Source organism: Eretmochelys imbricata, chromosome 9 (assembly GCF_965152235.1).
Source record: "Eretmochelys imbricata isolate rEreImb1 chromosome 9, rEreImb1.hap1, whole genome shotgun sequence".
In the NCBI taxonomy this organism is placed as follows: Eukaryota; Metazoa; Chordata; order Testudines; family Cheloniidae; genus Eretmochelys; species Eretmochelys imbricata.
The window spans coordinates 55,624,497-55,645,189 of record NC_135580.1 but is presented as its reverse complement, the minus strand read 5'-3'; the positions used below and the strand labels follow the sequence as shown (position 1 = coordinate 55,645,189).

Genomic DNA, 20,693 nt, shown 5'->3' with positions numbered 1-20,693 from the left:
AAGTGTCATCTCTGAACCTCTCTGCCTGTCTCTGTCATTGTTTCTGTCTCACAAACAACAGTGACATAGTTAGTTGTAGAGGGCCAGAACCAAGCCATGGTCCTGTGATTCCTGAAACACTTGCGTGACAACCGAGCCAGCTGGGTTCTACCTCTTTAGATTAGTTAAATGTTTTACTGTACCCTTATTGTGACAATGAAGGTTTACAAAAAAACCCTCTCCATCTAATTGGAAGGGAAAATCCTGACCAATGAAAAATTCCTGCTCCTACCCCCCAGAGAGTGATTGGTTACTACCAAACACCATCTGTTTTAACTCAATTTGATGTTGTCATCCAGTTTTCACTCTTAGGCTATGTCTACACTAGTACATTTGTCAGCATAACTTTTGTTGGGCAGGGCTGTGAAAAAATACCCTTGACCAACATAAGTGTCACTGACAGAAGCACCAACGTGGACAGCGCTATGTCAGTGGGAGAGTGTCTCCTGCCAAAATAGCTACCGCCAGTGGTTGGGGGTGGTTTAATTATGCTAGTGGGAGAGATCTCTCCTGCCAGCATAGAGCAGCTACACAGGAGATCTTGCAGTAGTGCATCTGCAGCAGTACAGCTGTGCTGCTGTAAGGTCCATAGTGTAGCCATAGCCTTAGTTGCAGTGATAATTCCTCACTTCAGCAGCAAATCTGTTCCACCTATTCAATACCCTCCCTGTGACATAATACCAAACTGTCAAATCTACCTTTTGTGTGCCCCAAAAGGGTATGAAAATCCCAGTGTTCTCAGATTTCAGTGGGTGTGCCGACTGGAGTTTGACTAAACTCCGATTTACACAAGGAGTGCGTGCACTGGGAGTTGTGCACATCTTAATCAGAGGATTAATGTTGGCTTTTGCAAATCTGATCCTAAATTCTTCCTTCTTAACTTAGATCTGTGTCATCTTATTCTGATCTGCCCAATGACCTCATATAGATACTTCTTTTTATAGTAATCCTTATTTTATAGCCATCACTTAATAATAACCCTTGGCCAATATGTTTAGGTTTTTGATTCCAAGATCTAAGCATCCAAACCCAAATTTAGGTACCTAAAGAAGTGGCTTGATTCTCAGAATCACAAATCCTAGAGAACCTAAAGGTGTCCTTATCTTTCCTCCCAAGCCCAAATTCATATGCTTTGATCATGTCCCCTTTTAATAGTCTCCTCCCAAGACTAAATAATCCCATTGTTAATCTCCCTTTCCATGTAAAACACTCCATTCCAGGATTCCTCTTTAGTTTTTTTTACACTGAATTCCTGAGAGCTGATTGAAAAATCGAATTGTCATCCCGTGGAGAGTGTTGAAAAATCAACATTTGTTTTCATCCCAAATCAGGACAAAAAGTCTAAATATCAAAGTTTTTTACGCAATGAAAAGTTCCAAAGAGTTTCAATTCAATTGAATGAACATGTCAATTGAAATGAAATGTTTCAACATTCCACAGGCAGAGACTGCAGTGCATCATGGGAGATGTTGTCCAGCCAGGGAGCAGGGTCAATAGGTTAGAATGCAGGCACAAAGGACCCAGAACTACAATTCTGATAAGGCACTGCAGCAGCAATGCAAGAAGACTTGATGCTTAAGGTCAACGCAAAACAAAACAAAACATCTCATTGATTTTCTTCATGGAACATTCTGTGGAAATCTATCTTTTCCCATGGAAAAAATTCAGTGCAACAAAACCCCATTTTCTAATGGCAAAATGTTCCACCTGAATAGATTCCACTAGCTTTAGTCCTTTCTAAAGGCAAAGTGTCTTTCTCCAATGAGTTCTCCCAAACTAAACAGGCTGACCCAAACGGGTCAATCTATTTTCTCTCTATTCCCGGCTATTTCTTCCTCTGCCAGTCTCCCTCCTCTGCTGTAGCTCCTCCTCCCTTAACCTGGATGTTTCTCCTGCTCTTGTAGGTAAACACCTTCCAGATTGTCCTCATCACTGACGGTAAACTCTCCTTTACCATCTTCAACTATGAGTCTATCACTTGGACCACAGGCATGCATGCCAGTAGCGGGGGAGATTTTGCTGGCCTGGGAGGCATCGCAGCACAGGTAAGCTCTGCCATTGCAGACGCTACTTCCTTTCTAATGCCTGGCACCGTAAGTCTTCAGAGCCTCCTGGTGCTATTTCTTTTACTATATTATTAATTTCTTGCCAGGATCATGAAGCAACTGAGGAAATTTAGATGGATTTTTTTTCTGAAGTTCTTAAATATCCATGTGTTCTCTCCCTCGTTGATGCTAAAGCCATATAGGGGGCTTTGTTATAGCAAAACCACAGTTCTTTATATTGGCCAATGCCTCTTAATTCCTTTCCTTCTTAACCTCAGACTTCAAGAGCAGCCCAGCAGCTGCAGCAGCAGGCATCGCTTTCCATTGTATTTTTATTCCAGCCCTGTGTGGTGGGGTGGTGTTGTTTTTTTGAAACCACTGTCCGCTCGGATGTGTGAATTTCCCACCAGTTGCTCTGTCCTTGGCCCGTTGCCTGCTCTCATTTGAGAGTCTCCAGAAAGCAGGAAATCACAGGTGTAAAGGAAGCGGACACGTTTCAAATCCCAGAATTCAAAAGTGTGGATTTTATGGCTGTTATCAGAGCAGTAACCACATGCCTTGGAAGGCAGACAGCGTTCCAGGAATACCCCACCCTAACACTGGCCAAAGAGAAGGGAAGTCTCAGAAAAGTCTCACCCAGTGGCAGTTTGTTAGTGAGTTTGCAAGAGTGAGCTGCAGCCACTCAGAGTGAGACAAAGCAGCGGGGCTCTGTTTAGGAACAGCAGGGCTCCACATGGCAAAGGAGCCTGCTTGGCCTTTGCTAGCAGAGCTGTTCCCCGGACTTCTTTGTGTCCAAAATTTGTCTGCACACACATAATGCCAGGTGCAGAGGAGAATGAAAATAGAATAGACATCATATGCTTTTTCCAAGAAGTGAGTCATCAACGTGAGGGGATTGCTAAGACAGCAAATGCTTCTGTTTGCTGAGGCTGCTATGCTGAGCTGTGCAGGAGGAGTGTTTCAGTGGGCAGGCCTTTGAATTCCCTTTCTTTTAAAGCTGTCATCAGTAGGTAGACTGGCTCTGTGTCCTGCTCTTTATTCATAACCGTTTTGTGTGCAGCCATGCAGGACTTCCTACCAACCAGGATTGTGTATTCCTTACGTTGTTGTTTGTGTTCCTAGAAGGCCCAGCTGAGATCAGGGCTTTGTTGTGCTGGGAGCTGTGCAGATGTGTGTGATACGCCTCCAGTGCACCTGGAAGTGTAACTTCTAGGCAGGTAGATGTACATGCGCTAGCTTTGATGGAGCTAGCATGCTAAAAATAGCAGTGAGAGCGGGCAGCACGGCCTAGCCACCTGCATACAATGGTACTCAGGTGGCTAGATCATTGGTAGAGCCAGGATTAAAACTGCCTTAACGACTAGACCACACTATTTTCAGGGCCTTGTTGTGCTGGGCCCTGTATACATGTGGCCAGCACCCCCAGAGCATAAGCTAATAGTGAGATGATAGTGAAATAAATAGCAGTCAAAGAAACCAACTTCTTCCCTTTTTTATTTCGTTGTGGATTTCTTCTTCTCAGGGTGCTGGACCATGGTGAAAATGAGGCATTCCTGTCTCTTTCCCTTCCCCCCACTAGAATTTTCACTTTCCGCCCTTGTCTTCCTAGGCAGGTTTCAATGCCGGTGATGGAAAGCGCTACTTCAACATTCCCGGATCCCGCACCGATGACATCGTCGACGTGGAGATGACTACAAATGTGGGTATCCCCGGGCGCTGGGTGTTCAGAATCGATGATGCCCAGGTGCAAGTGGGGGGCTGCAACAACACAAGTAAGAGGACAGCAGTTAGGTTTGTTTAAACCAACAATTCTTCACTCCCTTCTCTAGGTTTTCTTTCTTTCCCTGGGTAATGCCAGTGCCCATGAAAAGAGGGAAGAGAGCAGCCATGCAGTGGGATTTATCAGGAAAAAGAGCTAAGGGTATTGTGAGAGGAAATCCTAGAAACCACCAGCCCAGTGAATGGCTGCAATAAAATAAATGGCCAACAGAATACTGGATGCATTGACATAAGGCCAGAGTATAAAGCAAACCAAAGTGAGGTGGTTACTGTACCATGCACTGGCTGAGCCAAGTTCAAGGCCATACACCTCTTGCCGAGGTCAATGGGAGCTGTCCTCCTATACCATGGCTGAGTGGCTCGTTGTGTTTGCTTATGGGAAGGCTGCTCTCGCCCTTGAAGGGGGGCACCATAGAACAATAAGGCTACATCTTTAATGAGAAAAGGGCTAATGATGTCAGGCCAAATTCAACCCCCTTAAGCAAGGCAGGGCTCTGTTGCAATGAATGGAGTTGTGCCTGCTTCTCCTAGGACTGCATTTGGCACATTGGCCCTCTCTGCATTGGGGAAGAGACAGTACAGGCAGAACCCCCAATTCATCGCAATAACTACTGCACTTCAGAGTTGCACCATACCTTATGTAAGTGGGGGGTTGGTCCTGCTATTGTGGGGAACTTTCCTAGCTTCTGCACTACCCTGGTGGAATCGGCTTGCGAAAGGATCTGAGTCCTCGCTCCCACTTCCTTTACCCAGAGGCCTGCCTGACCTCAAGGACTCCCCTTCCTCCCTCCTGTGTGGCAGAGTCCTCATGACCCCCACAAGTCTGGGCCCAGGATTCCTGGGAGGCTGAATCCCCAGTCTCGTCATGGTCACTTAGGATAGGGGCTAGGGTGTCCCCACTCTGTTCCTAGGGTGTTCAGTCTGTTCCTCAGCTGTCCCAGGCCTCCCCCCAGGCCCTGGCTGTGCTGCGGTGACACTACGGATCAGATCCTGCTCTGGCGGTGGTCACACACCCTCAGGCGCTAGGTGGTAGGGACCCCTCTCCCCAGTGTCACCCCTCCCATTGGGATCATGTCCCCCCACTGAGTCCGGCCTGCAAGGACTCTTGTCTTGCAACAGCTCCCTGCACTGGGCCCTCTGCCAAGGGCCCCCCTCACTCTCTGCAGCTGCTAGCCATGCTCGGCTCCAGTGTTATTTGTGGCACAGCTGGTGTCTGCTCCCCAGCTCTGGGCCCGCAGCTCCCGCTGTAGCTCAGCCCTGGCTCCCCGTTGGCATGGCAGGTCTGTGCGGTGCCAGCTCCGGCTGCTCCAGCTCCCCAGCTCTGCCTCCTCTGGCTCAGTGCTGCTGCTTCTCTGCCCCCAGCTCAGCCCTGGCTGCTGCTCTCCCCTTAGCTCTTCCCTACTCTTGTTCAGGCAGCTCCCGCTCACACATAGGATGGGGCCTGGGCTCCTGACTCTCTCATTGGCCTGCCTGCCATGTCAATCAGGCTGACCTGGAGTGTGGCCTCTCGCCATTGGGCCTGGAGGCTGTCAGTCTCAGGATCCTGATTTCTCTTCATCCCTTCCCCTTTCTTTTGGTACTGGGAGAGGGCTGACCAAAAACCCAACTATGTTTCAGGGAGGGGCCAACAGCCCCCCACATTTATACTGGTATGTCCTATATAGATAGGCCCCTAGCCACTCTGTGCCTCAGTTCCCCATCTGTACAATGGGGATAACAGCTCTACCATGTCTCCCAGAGGTGCCGTGAGGATAGCTACATTAAAGACTATGAGGTGCCCAGACACCATGGTAACAGGGGCCATATGAGTACTATAGCCAGAATGTGTTGCCAAATAAATGCACTGAAACAAACCAAATAGCTACATTATGGCATGGCTGGGGCTGGAAGTCCCTAGGCATGCAGGAGGAAGTTGGTTCAGTCCAATGCTATTGTTGCTAAGACATATTGTAGGAGTCCTGTGGCGCGCGTTCTCTTCCATTAAAAGGTGTGCTACCTTGGTTTGCAGCCTCCGTGTGTTTGACGTTACGCCCCTGTTTGAATGGGGGGAAGTGTATTGAGGACTGCATCACGGGAAATCCCTCCTACACCTGCTCCTGCCTTGCAGGCTTCACGGGCAAGAGATGTCATCTTGGTAAGTGCTCTCTGCGCCGTCCTGCATGGACATGTTAATGGGGTACAAACATTTCTCCTCCCTCTGAAGCTTGCACCTCCATGTTAGCATCTTCCCTTCTGGAGACCTGCCTCAAACTAACTGCCATTATCCTGTGCTGCTTAGAAGAAAATTCTCCCAGTCCCAGGAACAATTAGCCAACAAAAGGGCACTTCTGTTCCATAGGAAGGATTGTCTAGTGGCTAGCTTAGGACTCAGAAGACCTGGGTTCAGTTTTTGTGATCTGCCTCAGACTGTCTGTGGAATCTTGGACAAGTCACTTAGTCTCTTTGTGCCTCAGTTCCCCATCTGTACAATGGGGATAATGGCACTGCCCCGCTTCTCAGGGGGCGTTGCAAGGATAAGTAATTAATGATTTGGAAGCGCTTGGGTACTATGGGAATGGGGCCTGTATACGTACCATACAGTCTGGGAACAGGAAGATATGCCTGGGATGGAATGATGCTTTCTGGTCAGCCAGCCACAGGCCGAGAATACCAGTGATGCCCTACTCATCCTTATGGCCCGCGTAGTCTGTGGCTGACGTATGACAGAAATGGGGACAGTTGTGGGGGTGAAGCGGAGTCTGTGTGTAGCTCTGTTCTGCCCCAGGCCAGGGGGCACTCCATGCCACATGGAGCGATAGTGACCTGATATCTGTCCAGGTGTTGGTGAGCATGAGCGGCAGGTGAAGCTTCCCTTGGGGGAGGCTAGCTCCCTGTCCTGCCTCTTCTGCCCATGGCCCCTTGCCCTCCCCACTTACCCCCCCCCCAACAGCCACTTGCCGCGTCCCTCCTCTCCTCCACATCCCCTCTTCCCCCAAGGCCCTCACCCCTTGCACTCTCTGTTTCCCTCCTCTTCTCCACCCCCCTCCACCATGAGGCCCCTGCTCCTGTCTGCAGGGACACAGCAAGCAGCGGGGACCTCCGGAGAGCAGGGGTGGAGTGCAGGAGAGGAGGGACTCATCCAGGCAGCGGCGGGTGGTGGAGGTCTCAAGGAAGGGGCAGAGAAGGGAGGGGAAGAGATGGAGCGCAGGCAGGGCAACCATGGCCCAGGCGTCTGGTGGCGGGTCTGGCAGCAACTGTGCCAGGGGAGGCTTAGCCTCCCCTAAGCCTCCCCTAGCCTGTTATATCCACCACCTATGTCGGTGAGCCCTCCTGGCCATGGGGCCGCTCTGGTGTTCCATGTTTCTTTGCTGCTTTTCCCCTTGCCACAGGGCGGGTGTCACATGCCCCTAACCCTCGGCTCCACCGCTATTCTCTTTCAGATTTGGATGAGTGTCTTTCCCACCCGTGTCAGAACAGTGCCACCTGCATCAATGGCATCAACAGCTTCAGCTGTCAGTGCCCACCAGGGTTCAAAGGAGCCATGTGTGAGACAGGTGCGTTGGGCTGCCCAGCTAGACATGTGGCCCACAATGCATTGCAGATGGGCTAAAAACCAAATACAGCTTGGCTGAGAGAGTGCAAACTCAGTGCACTCTGGGAGAGGATCCTTTGTTCTGTTCACACATGGGAACGTGGAGTGAGGAACCTCCACTAGTGTCTGCCCACCTGGGACTGACTCTGGGCACTGGCTTGCTTCCTGCACATGCAGCTGGATTCAACAGCTATTCCGGCCAATGGAAAGACTTCCTTTAGCTGCACAGGGCTTTGAGTCAGGCCTTTTCCTTGGGAACATGGCAATGCCCCCACAGTGAAGTCCTCTGCATATAAATTGGTGGAGTGGAAACACACACGAAGGAAAGCCTCAAAGGCTGCATTGATTGTATTCTAAGGCTTGGCTTCCAGTTCTAGTCTAGAGGCAGGATAATGGGATGGGGAGATAGGAACTCCTGAGTTCTGATCCCAGCTCTGACACTGACTCCTGCTGGGGCCTCAGACAAGTCGTCTAGTGCAATGTTCTCCCATCCTAACTCTCTGTGACATAAATGGGAACGCTCCCGGAGGGAGGCACCAAATCAGCATGGGTAAGAGTGATTGGAATGGGCCTTTAACCTCCCACTGTCAGTTTCCCCTCTGTCAGAGGGGGATAACAGGACGTACCTTTCAGAGTGGACAGGCAGCCTGTGGAACTCACTGCCTGGGGGTGTTGTGAACGCCAAAAGCATAACTGGATTCAAAAAAGAACTGGATACATTCATGGAGGATAGGTCCATCCATGGCTATTAGCCAAGATGGGCAGAGATGCAACCCCATGCCTTGGGTGTCCCTAAGCCTCTGACTGCCAAATACTGAGAGTGGATTACAGGGGATGGGTCACTCAATAATTGCTTTGTTCTGTTCATTCCCTCTGAAGCATCTGGCACCAGCCACAGTGAGGGAGAGGATACTGAGCTAGACGGACCATTGGTCTGACCCAGTATGGCCGTTCATAGAATCATAGAATATCAGGGTTGGAAGGGATCTCAGGAGCTCATCTAGTCCAACCCCCTGCTCAAAGCAGGACCAATCCCCAACTAAATCATCCCAGCCAGGGCTTTGTCATGTCTGACCTCAAAAACCTGAAAGGAACGAGATTCCACCACATCCCTAGGTAACCCATTCCAGTGCTTCACCACCCTCCTAGTGAAAAAGTTTTTCCCTAATATCCAACCTAAACCTCTCCCAGTGCAACTTGAGACCGTTATTCCTTGTTCTGTCATCTGCTACCACTGAGAACAGCCTAGATGCATCCTCTTTGGAACCCCCTTTCAGGTAGTTGAAAGCAGCTATCAAATCCCCCCTGATTCTTCTCTTCTGCAGACTAAATAATCCCAGTTCCCTCAGCTTCTCCTCATAAATCATGTGCTCCAGTCCCCTAATCATTTTTGTTGCCAATTTTTCCACATCCTTCTTGTAGTGTAGGGCCCAAAACTGGACACAGTACTCCAGATGAGGCCTCACCAATGCTGAATAGAGGGGAACGATCACATCCCTCAATCTACTGGCAGTGCTCCTACTTATACAGCCCAAAATGCCATTAGCCTTCTTGGCAACAAGTGCACACTGTTGCCGCATATCCAGCTTCTCGTCCACTGTAACCCCTAGGTCCTTTTCTGCAGAACTGCTGCCTAGCTACTCGGTCCCTAGTCTGTAGCAGTGAATGGGATTCTTCCATCCTAAATGCATCATCAGATTTCTTTTGGCCCAATCCTCTAATTTGTCTAGGTCTCTCTGTATCCTATCTCTACCCTCCAGCATATCTATCACTCCTCCCAGTTTAGTGTCATCTGCAGACTTGCTGAGGGTGCAGTCCACACCGTTCTCCAGATCCTTAATGAAGATATTGAACAAAACCGGCCGCACGACTGACCCTTGGGGCACGCCGCTGGATACCGGCTGCCAACTAGACATGAAGCCATTGATCACTACCCGTTGAGCCTGATGATCTAGCCAGCTTTCTATCCACCTTATAGTGCACTCATCCAGCCCATATTTCTTTAACTTGCTGACAAGAATACTGTGGGAGACCGTATCAAAAGCTTTGCTTTGCCATTCTTATGAATGTGAGGGACAAGGCTGAGGCTGGGCAACTCCCTTAGGCTCTCCTGAAAAGTTAGGGTCAGATCCTCCCCATCCCCCACTCTCCATTGAGTAATATCTACCTCTGCAAATAACCCCACTGAAGCAATGGGCTTCTTGTGAAACGAAGCGTGGCTGCACGAAGGGGCAGGATCTGGCTCTTGAGGCCTGTCAATGCTCTGTAGTTTTTATCCAGCAGGAACCTTCAACTGGCTTAAAGAAACACCCACCGAGCTCAGTGGCATGGTCCAGAAGCAGTTCTGAGCTCCTTGTAGAGAGCTACATGCATCCTGGATTTGGACTTTGCAAATCCAAATGAAACTGGTGTGGCTGCAAGTGCCTCTTATCTGACACTGATGGTGCATTTCTGAGCAGTCTGGGTGTTAGCACAGTGCATGTCAGCAAGTCATTTTGAAGCCCTCTCCACTGTTGGTAGGTCCTGCTCAATGAAATAAGCTAGGTGTTGTTTAATTAGAATGCAAGTGGCCCTGCTCTCTGCAAGACTTTCACCAGTTCAGGTTTGGTCCAGAGCCCTTTGAAGTCAAGGGGAACCTTTCCATTGGTTTAGTGAACTTTGGCTACAGCCCGTGTTGTACTGAGTTGAGGCTAATCCACGCAGCAATATAGTCAAGAATTAGCATATCCACCCAGTCATGTGACATGTGCAGACTCCTCTGGGCATGAGGATGGCAGCAAGGGCCATATTTTAAGAGCTCAACGGCAGATGTTCAAGTTCTCAGCACCCACAATCGGAGCCAGATTTTCAGAGGAGCTCAGCTTCCCTTTAGACACCTAAATAAGGGGCAGAGTTTCAAGAGTGCTCAGCACGCAGTGTGGCTCCTGAGTCTGCATCCTTTGTCATGGAACCCCATCAAGACACTCCAGCCTCCAGGCTGAGTGTATTTTATAAGAGGGTATCTTATGTGCCCTGGGACAGTTAAGCCAATAAACAGTGAGGGAAATTCTGAACCAACCTACTGAAAAATCAGCCATCTTATAGGCCTGTGTAAGCCTCTACAGAGCTGTATCCAAAGAGGAGACCCATTCACTGAGTTCTCAGAGATCTTAAAACAAAGAACAGAAGCTTAGCTCCAAGCTATTCAAGTCTGGACACATCCGTGTCCGTGTCCTCAGCCATCCTGTCTGATCTTCTGATCCCTTGGGACGGGAAGTGGTTGGCATTCTCTAGAGAGGCAAGAAGATATTACAGCCCTGGCTGAGTTCTCCCTTGCAGTTGGACACCAGGCTGCTGTATTGGATCCAACCTTTGGATCTCATGTACTTCCAAGCCTACTGAGTCTGAGCAGTGTCCAGACTCTGCGTCTAAGTCTGGCTTCTCTGGAACCCTTCCAAGGTACAGTCCCCTGCTGCCTTCTCAGGATGTGGGATCCCACGGTCCAGCTGCCTAGACTCCAAGGCCAGTGCTGCTCCATAAGTCTCCCCAAAACTTAAGCATGTCCTCCGCAGAGCTTTTCCTAAAGTTTTTTCTAATATGTAACCTAAGTCTCCCTTGCAGCAGATTAAACCCATTACTTCTTGTCCTACCTTCAGTAGATGTTCAGAGTAGTTAATCACAGTCCTTTTTAAAACAGCCCTTAACATATTTGATTAGTTATCAGATCCCCCTCAGTTGTCTTTTCTCAAGACTAAACATGCCTAAGTTTTTTAGGTCAGGTTTTTAAAATCTTTTATCAGAACTGGACACTCTGCTCCCACTGAGGCCTCAGAAATGCTGATTAGAGCAGGATAATTACCTCCCGTGTCTTACATCCCACACTCCTGTTCTATAATTTCCTGGGTCCTCTTTGTTCCTCTTTTTAATGATCGGTACTGTTTGCCCTTCTTCAGTCCTTGTGACCTCACCTGTCCTCCAGGAGTTCTCAAAGATAATTGGTAACAGTTCCCAGATTACTTCAGCTAGTTCTTTAACGATCTTAGGATGAATTTCATCAGACCCTAATGACTTGAATATATCTAATTTATCTAAGTATTCTTTAAACTGTTCTATCCTTATTTTGGCTTCTGTTCCTTCCTTCCCTTTTTACCCAGTCGGTCCTTCCTTCCATAGAGAACCATACTTCTCTATGCCAATATTTCAGTCATCTAAATTGCCAAGCAGATTTCCCTACTGATTTCCCTCTTGTTGCTCCTATGATCCATGCACTTCCAGTGTGTCAACCTTCAGAAGTGCTGATGCTTCTCCCCTTCAGAGCAGATGAGGGTGTTCAGAGGCCTAATTTTGGAAAGGTGAGGCTCTTGTGATAGCTCAGCTGAGTGGTGATGGGACAGCAGAGGGCAATGGGGTAAATCTGCAAGGTGTGAATATGCTTCTTGCCTTCCAGCTGGGGAGAGTAAGAGCCGGCCAGCAGGGACAATTCAGTGGCAACTGGAGAACATTGGAGAGGAGGGGTCACAGAGGCTGGGTGCCTGGGGCCCTGGGAGGACCGTGGCAAATGGGGATAGGGTGACCACCTTTGTTGGCTGGAAATAAGGGAGAGCCACATGAAAAATAAGGGACAACACTTTATTTTAAGGGACATTGCAGGGAAACACCATTTCTCTTAACATAGCATGTATTTGTCTCTCAAGTATATATTTCTGCTGCCCTCAAGAATACAATGCAATTGTCATAAATTTCAATTTAATGTTTCAAATGGTAAAGGGACAGTCCCTTAAAATAAGGGATGGCTGGTCCCCCTAGTTGGGGTATGCATATCTGTCCCATAGAGCCCTATAGCACATGCCTCAGCTTTGGCCACCTGGGGCTCTAGAGGGGCTGTGTCAAGCTTATGTTTGGCACCCCGCCCCAAATGAGTAGGGTTCCCACATCCAGGTTATAAAAGACCGGGACATCCAGGGTGATCCAGAGTCCATACAGCTGAACAGCTGGCACTGTGCACTGAATACCCATCCCAGGCCAGCTGTCTAAAAAGGCAAGGTGCTGTTCAGGATGCACAATGGTTTGATGGGGCCCACAGTCATTCTACGAATCCAGGCTGCAGGGGTTGGGGTGCATAAGAGCTGTAGGATTGGGGTCGGTTGTGTACAAAGCATGCTGCCATGGCAGATGATGATTCTGATATTGGGGCCTCATCTGGAGCCGACTGAAATCCAAGGGGTCTTTACATTGACTCCAGTGGGCTTTGGCTCAGTTCTTTACGGGGAGCCATCAGGCAGAAACTGGACAAAAAGCTACACCTGCCTGGCAGGCAGCTGTCATTTAGGGTCAGAGCAAGCCAAACATGAGGGCTTCCTTCCAGAAACACCAAGCAGGAGAAATTGCAAACAAACACTGACCAGAGTTTCTACTGGGGGCTGTTCTCAGAGTGACATATAGCTGCGCCTGCCCAGCGCAATGGACTCCTCTGGATGAGCCACCTCAGTCCGAGCACAGGCCCATGGTACTACCACGGGCCTCAGCAATTTTCCCTAAATAGCTGCAGTATCTTGGCCTCCAATAAGATAACTTGTCCTAGGGAGCGAATAAGAAAGTGGATGTTTACTAAAGGAAAACACATCCAAGAGCAAACATGGCACCAGCACCCAAAGGAAGAAGGTAAATGAACCAGCTGAACTGTCTAAGTCAGGAATTATTGTCTGATTTGCCCCAGTGTGATAATAGCATCCTACATGGTCCACATCTCTGTATAACTCCTTCCTCCTTGCATGTCACTGTTGAACCAGACTTCAGGGGAGCAAGTGCTAAAGGGGAGGGAAATGTAATGCAAAGGTATGTGATTTACTTAAAAAAACAAAAAAAAACCTAATGTGTAAGAATTGGAGAGAGTTAATTAGTGCTGCCCCCTGCTGGTGTGATGGTGCTTGGCTCCCTGGGATGGTATGATTTTTGATGGTAGGGCTAGTGGCTTCTATAAAGATGAGCAAAAGACCTTACACTTTGAGGACCTGTCATTCCATAAAGGCCCTGGGATTCACAAGCTATCCTTCTCCCTTTCTCCAGCAGTAGGACTTGAATGGGAGGAAAAACACCAGCAGTCCAGTTCCCTTTCCAGCCAAAGTATCTGATGGGGAGGCGGTGCCTGGGAGACGGGTCCTTATGGCAACCATGGGGGTGGGCTTGGAAGGTGCGAGGGCTCCACGTTGGGAGGGGAATGTTCTGAGCTTTGCGTGTCATTCCCCAGCACCAGATTCAATCTCTCGTTTGTTTATTTTGAATATTGCAGTGGAGTCACCCTGTGAAATGAAGGAGTGCCAGAATGGCGGGCAGTGCCAAGTGGCAAACAAGACAGCGGTGTGTGTGTGTCAGGCAGGATATACAGGAGACTCCTGCGAGATAGGTAAGAAGTCAATTGGATGACCATGTGTTGGAATGGCCTCAAGTGAGAGGTGAAGTCTTAGGGTGAAATCTCATATATTCCACTTGAACTGAGGTGACTTTATGGGCCTTCCAGCAGGTGTCGGATTGTTCCCAGGGAGGTACCCCCTGCATGTTTGGGTTGGCTTTTCCTACCTCCCTAATTCCTCAAATTAGCAGTATTGGGAGGGCGATGTTTTGCATTATTGTATGTTTAGTTGATTTTCAACTCCATCCCTACCCAACTGGGTCCATATAGATCATTACTCTCCTCTGAAAGCATTCACAAGGATCTTAGAGGAAGTGAAGACCCCAAAAGATGTATGTGTAGGCCAGAGATGAGACCACACCTAATACCGGAGAGGTCCACGTGGGTGGGTGGGGGGTCAATAATGAAAGTGGAGTGAGCTAGATCAAAACGTGCCTGAGGGCAGAGACAAAGAAGTACACTAGAACTGATGCATAAAGCAAGCATCTGGGAGTCAGAGGAGGGTAGAGTGCTAGGTTTTCTCTAAGAGACAGTGCAGGGGTCAGAGGCAAGTCAGAAATCTAGAACCTGGCAGATGCATTCATCTGAAGGAGGAGCTAGAGAAGAGATCTAGCCCTAAGGAGATGCACACACCTGGAGTTGGAGTCAGAATAAGGATAGAGCTCTAGAATCATAGAATATCAGGGGTTGGAAGGGACCTCAGGAGCTCATCTAGTCCAACCCCCTGCTCAAAGCAGGACCAATCCCCAACTAAATCATCCCAGCCAGGGTTTTGTCAAGCCTAACCTTAAAAACTTTAAAGGAAGGAGATTCCACCACCTCCCTAGATAACACATTCCAGTGCTTCACCACCCTCTTAGTGAAAAAGTTTTTCCTAATATCCAACCTAAACCTCCCCCATTGCAACATGAGACCATTACTCCTTGTTCTGTCATCTGCTACCACTGAGAACAGCCTAGATCCACCCTCTTTGGAACCCCCTTTCAGGTAGTTGAAAGCAGCTATCAAATCCCCCCCTCATTCTTCTCTTCCGCAGACTAAACAACCCCAGTTCCCTCAGCCTCTCCTCATAAGTCATGTGTTCCAGTCCCCTAATCATTTTTGTTGCCCTCCACTGGACGCTTTCCACTTTTTTCACATCCTTCTCATACTGTGGGGCCCAAAACTGGACACAGTACTCCAGATGAGGCCTCACCAATGTCGAATGGAGGGGTCCCTCGATCAAGTCCGTTGATCTGCTGGCAATGCCCCTACTTATACCGCCCAAAATGCCGTTAGCCTTTTTGGCAACAAGGGCACACTGTTGACGCATATCCAGCTTCTCGTCCATTGTAACCCCTAGGTCCTTTTCTGCAGAACTGCTGCCTAGCCATTTGGTGGGATTCTTCTGTCCTAAGTGCAGGACTCTGCACTTGTCCTTGTTGAACCTCATCAGATTTCTTTTGGCCCAAACCTCTGATTTGTCTAGGTCCCTCTGTATCCTATCCCTACCCTCCAGGGTATCTCCCTCTCCTCTCAGTTTAGTGTCATCTGCAAAATTGCTGAGGATGCAGTCCATGCCATCCTTCAGATCATTTCTGAAAATATTGAACAAAACCAGCCTCAGGACCGACCCTTGGGGCACTCCACTTGATACTGGCTGCCAACTAGACATGGAGCCATTGATCACTACCCGTTGAGCCCGACAATCTAGCCAGCTTTCTATCCACCTTATAGTCCATTCCTCCAGCCCATACTTCTTTAACTTGCTGGCAAGAATACTGTGGGAGACCATATCAAAAGCTTTGCTAAAATCAAGGAATAACACCTCCACTGCTTTCCCCTCATCCACAGAGCCAGTTATCTCATCATAGAAGTCAATTAGGTTAGTCAGGCATGACTTGCTCTTGGTGAATCCATGCTGACTATTCCTGATCACTTTCCTCTCCTCTAAGTGCTTCAGAATTGATTCCTGGAGGACCTGCTCCATGATTTTTCCAGGGACTGAGGTGAGCCTGACTGGCCTGTAGTTCCCAGGATCCTCCTTCTTCCCTTTTTTAAAGACGGGCACTACATTAGCTTTTTTCCAGTCATCCGGGACCTCCCCCGATCACCATGAGTTTTCAAAGATAATGGCCAATGGCTCCACAATCACATCCGCCAACTCCTTTAACACTCTCGGATACAGCACATCCGGCCCCATGGACTTGGGCTCATCCAGCTTTTCTAAATAGTCCCAAACCACTTCTTTCTCCACAGAGTGCTGGTCACCTCCTCCCCATGCTGTGCTGCCCAGGGCAGTAATCTGGGAGCTGACTTTGTTCATGAAGACCGAGGCAAAACAAGCACTGAGTACATTAGCTTTTTCCGCATCCTTTGTCACTAGGTTGACTCCCTCATTCAGTAAGGGGCCCACGCTTTCCTTGACTTTCTTCTTGTTGCTAACATACCTGAAGTAACCCTTCTTGTTACTATTAACATCTCTTGCTAGCTGCAACTCCAGGTGTGATTTGGCCTTCCTGCTTTCACTCCTGCATGCCTGAGCAATATTTTTATACTCCTCTCTGGTCATTTGTCCAATCTTCCACTTCTTGTCAGCTTCTTTTTTGTGTTTAAGATCAGCAAGGATTTCACTGTTGAGCCAAGCTGGTCACCTGCCTCTAGGAGGGGGTTGGCCTTTTTATACGTCCGGTGGTAAGAGACAGAGCTCCAGACACAGAGCTAACAAGCAGGGGGCCTTAACCACATCCATAGATATGCATGTTGTGTTTTAGCCTGTCCTGGAGCCAGGGTTAGCCCTGAGCCCCTTGCTGTTCTTCACCTACAGAAATAAACGAGTGCGAATCCAGCCCCTGCCTGCACAGGGGGCGCTGCATCGACCTGGTGGATAACTACACATGTGTGTGTGTGGAGCCCTTCGTGGGACAGCGCTGTGAGACAGGTGCCCTTCTCTTATCTGCCCATAGCAAGAGCCCCAGTGTAGGGCTGGGATCAGTCCGTGGCTGACCCTTCACCATTCCTGCCTGCCCATGTGTGGCTGTCCCTCCCCAGGCTCCATCCAGCCATGCTCTTAGCACTCCTGAGTCAGCGGGGCTGAGCCGAGGCTCCCTCTCTCCCACTCCAGACCCCTCGCCATGTGAGGACAGGAGCTGCAGGAACCGGCAGACCTGTAACTACATCCGCCCAGGACGCTACATCTGCACATGTTCGCCGGGCTACTACGGCAACAACTGCCAGTATGGTGAGCTCGGCCTTGCTCCTTCCCCCTCAGCCATGGATGTGGGGCTCGACTCTGAGCAGCTTTGTGCTGCTCCTGGTGGAAACCCCCTTGGGATTTACCCTGGGCGGGAAGCCCCCAGACAAGATAGAGCTTTATGTCACACCGCCTCCCAGCACCCAGAATCAGGCCTGGCCAGGGAGAAGGAGATTGCCTGGGCAGTCCCCAGCCCTTGGGGGTCTCTTGGCAGCAGGCTGTATGCCATGGATCGGATCAGCCCCCAGCTGACCTCAGGGGAGCACAGAAGGGATCCTCCCCAAGTCCTACCCCCAAGCACCACTCAGGAGAGCGAGCAGCAGATTCGGTAGAACTCCCCCTGGATCGTGGCAGGAGATGAAGGTGCAGGGCCAGGTGTCCCACAGAGGGACTCATCTGAAATGAGCCATTTCACCAAGGCTCCTGCCAGGTCACTTGTGGGAAGCGATCACAAAAGGGCTATGGCCGGGGTTCTCAAACCTTTCAGGGGTCACAAGGTTATTACATGGAGGTCATGAGCTGTGAGCCTCCATCCCAAACCCCCTTTTCCTCCAGCATTTATAATGGTGTTAAATATATTAAAAAGTATTTTTAATTTATAAGGAGGGGGTCAAATTCAGAGGCTTTCTGTGTGAAACGAGTCACCAATACAAAATTTTGAAGTCAGCTGGAGGCTGATCCAATCCGTGGCATGGCAACCAGTGTTTTCCGGGAGGACCTGCCTGTCTGTTGGAGCTGACCCTGCTGGCCAATCTGACCCGACTCATCTCTGGAGTTACTCCCATTAACATCCTGGAGGGATACTGTGGGGTGTTTTGACCCCTCCTTGGCTTAAATGACTGACTTTTCCTGCCCAGTCTTTCATTGATGTTCACTCTTTGCAGGTGGGCCCAGAATGCCAAGTGCTTGTCTCTCCAGTCCATGCCAGCATGGGGGGAACTGTCTGGAAACCGAACAAGGCTATGTCTGTGAATGCCCAGAGGGATATATGGGCACTGACTGCAGAGACAGTAAGTAGCAGAGGTGGGGGTTTCTTGAGCCAGAGGTTGATCATAGAATCATAGCATATTAGGGTTGGAAGGGACCTCAGAAGGTCATCTAGTCCAACCTCCTGCTCAAAGCAGGACCAATCCCAAACTAAATCATCCCTGCCAGAGCTTTGTCAAGCCTTACTGTAAAAACCTCAAAGGAACGAGATTCCACCACCTCCCTAGGTAACCCATTCCAGTGTTTCACCACCCTCCTAGTGAAAAAGTTTTTCCTAATATACAACCTAAACCTCCCCCACTGCAACTTGAGACCATTACTCCTTGTGCTATCACTGAGAACAGTATAGATCCATCCTCTTTGGAACGCCCTTTCAGGTAGTTGAAAGCAGCTATCAAATCCCCCCTCATTCTTCTCTTCTGCAGACTAAACAATCCCAGTTCCTTCAGCCTCTCCTCATAAGTCATGTGTTCCAGCCCCCTAATTATTTTTGTTGCCCTCCGCTGGACTCTTTCCAATTTTTCCACATTCTTCTTGTAGTGTGGGGCCCAAAACTGGACACAGTACTCCAGATAAGGCCTCACCAATTTCGAATAGAGGGGAACGATCACGTCCCTTGATCTGCTGGCAGTGCCCCTACTGATACATCCCAAAATGCCGTTAGCCTTCTTGGCAACAAGGGCACACTGTTGACTCATATCCAGCTTCTCGTCCACCGTAACCCCTTCGTCCTTTTCTACAGAACTGCTGCCTAGCCATTTGGTCCCTAGTCTGTAGCGGTGCATGGGATTCTTCCGTCCTAAGTGCAGAACTCTGCACTTGTCCTTGTTGAACCTCATCAGATTTCTGTTGGCCCAATCCTCTAATTTCTCTAAGTCCCTCTGTATCCTATCCCTACCCTCCAGCGTATCTACCACTCCTTCCAGTTTAATGTCACCTGCAAACTTGCTGAGGGTGCAGTCCATGCCATCCTCCAGATCATTAATGAAGATATTGAATAAAACCAGCCCCAGGACCGACTCTTGGGGCACTCCGCTCGATACTGGTTGCCAACTAGACATGGAGCCATTGATCACTACCTGTTGAGCCCGATGATCTAGCGAGCTTTCTATCCACCTTATAGTCCATTCATCCAGCCCATACTTATTTAACTTGCTGGCAAGAATACTGTGGGAGACCATGTCAAAAGCTTTGCTAAAATCAAGGAATAACACCTCCACTGCTTTCCCCTCATCCACAGAGCCAGTTATCTCATCATAGAAGGCAATTAGATTAGTCAGGCAAGACTTGCCCTTGGTGAATCCAGGCTGACTCTTCCTGATCACTTTCCTCTCCTCTAAGTGCTTCAGAATTGATTCCTTGAGGACCTGCTCTATGATTTTTCCAGGGACTGAGGTGAGGCTGACTGGCCTGTAGTTCCCAGGATCCTCCTTCTTCCCTTTTTTAAAGATGGGCACTACATTAGCTTTTTTCCAGTCTTCCGGGACCTCCCCCGATCACCATGAGATTTCAAAGATAATGGCCAATGGCTCCGCAATCACATCCGCCAACTCCTTGAACACTCTCGGATGCAGCACATCCGGCCCCATGAACTTGTTCTTGTCCAGGTTTTCTAAATAGTCCCAAACCACATTTTTCTCCACAGAGTGCTGGTCACCTCCTCCCCGTGCTGTGCTGCCCAGGGCAGTAGTCTGGGAACTGACCTTGTTCGTGAAGACCGAGGCAAAAAAAGCACTGAGTACATTAGCTTTTTCCACATCCTTTGTCACTAGGTTGCCTCCCTCATTCAGTAAGGGGCCCACACTTTCTTTGACTTTCTTCTTGTTGCTAACATACCTGAAGTAACCCTTCTTGTTACTCTTAACATCTCTTGCTAGCTGCTACTCCAGGTGTGATTTGGCCTTCCTGCTTTCACTCCTGCATGCCTGAGCAATATTTTTATACTTCTCCCTGGTCATTTGTCCAATCTTCCACTTCTTGTCAGCTTCTTTTTTGTGTTTAAGATCAGCAAGGATTTCACTGTTGAGCCAAGCTGGTCACCTGCCATATTTACTATTCTTTCTATACATCGGGATGGTTTGTTCCTGCAACCTCAATATGGATTCTTTAAAATACAGCCAGCTCTTCTGGACTCCTTTCCCCCTCATGTTATTCTCCCAGGGGATCCTGCCCATCAGTTCCCTGAGGGAGTCAATGTCTGCATTTCTGAAGTCCGTATTCTGCTGCTCTCCTTTCTTCCTTGTGTCAGGATCCTGAACTCGACTATCTCATGGTCACTGCCTCCCAGGTTCCCATCTACTTTTATCTCTGGATAATGTCTGTCTTGAACAATTTTACTGTTACATTTGAGATCAGGTCAGTTAGATCAAGGGTTGATCAGAGTTCAGGATGTCCTCAGATAAGCAGTGGCTCTCCTCTCCAACAGGGAGGTGCAGCTAGCTCGGGATTTGCCATCTCCTAGAGGTTAATTAGATTAAAGTTCTGATGTCCTAGATGAAGAAAGGGGAGGTTCTGCTGGGAGGCTGAATGAAATGCAGGTTCCTCTCTCAAGGGAATCTGTGTGGGCCTCCATGTTTACTCCTCGTCAGAGTCACTTGGTTTCCACAGTGATGAGCAACTTGATAAACACCTAACTATCTAGCTAGAGCATGG

The 20,693-nt window shown here is 49.0% G+C and overlaps 1 protein-coding gene across 1 annotated transcript in view; it reads left to right on the top strand.

The window, feature by feature from the left end:
- The window catches only part of SNED1 (sushi, nidogen and EGF like domains 1), a 115,570-nt gene that overhangs the window by 59,040 nt on the left and 35,837 nt on the right, over positions 1 to 20,693 (top strand). Inside the window, exons 3-10 of the mRNA XM_077826480.1 lie at positions 1,944 to 2,084; positions 3,694 to 3,856; positions 5,872 to 5,997; positions 7,283 to 7,396; positions 13,703 to 13,816; positions 16,629 to 16,742; positions 16,926 to 17,042; positions 17,939 to 18,064. Of these exons, the coding sequence (XP_077682606.1) occupies positions 1,944 to 2,084; positions 3,694 to 3,856; positions 5,872 to 5,997; positions 7,283 to 7,396; positions 13,703 to 13,816; positions 16,629 to 16,742; positions 16,926 to 17,042; positions 17,939 to 18,064 (1,015 nt within the window). The remainder of the gene's footprint in view (positions 1 to 1,943; positions 2,085 to 3,693; positions 3,857 to 5,871; positions 5,998 to 7,282; positions 7,397 to 13,702; positions 13,817 to 16,628; positions 16,743 to 16,925; positions 17,043 to 17,938; positions 18,065 to 20,693) is intronic.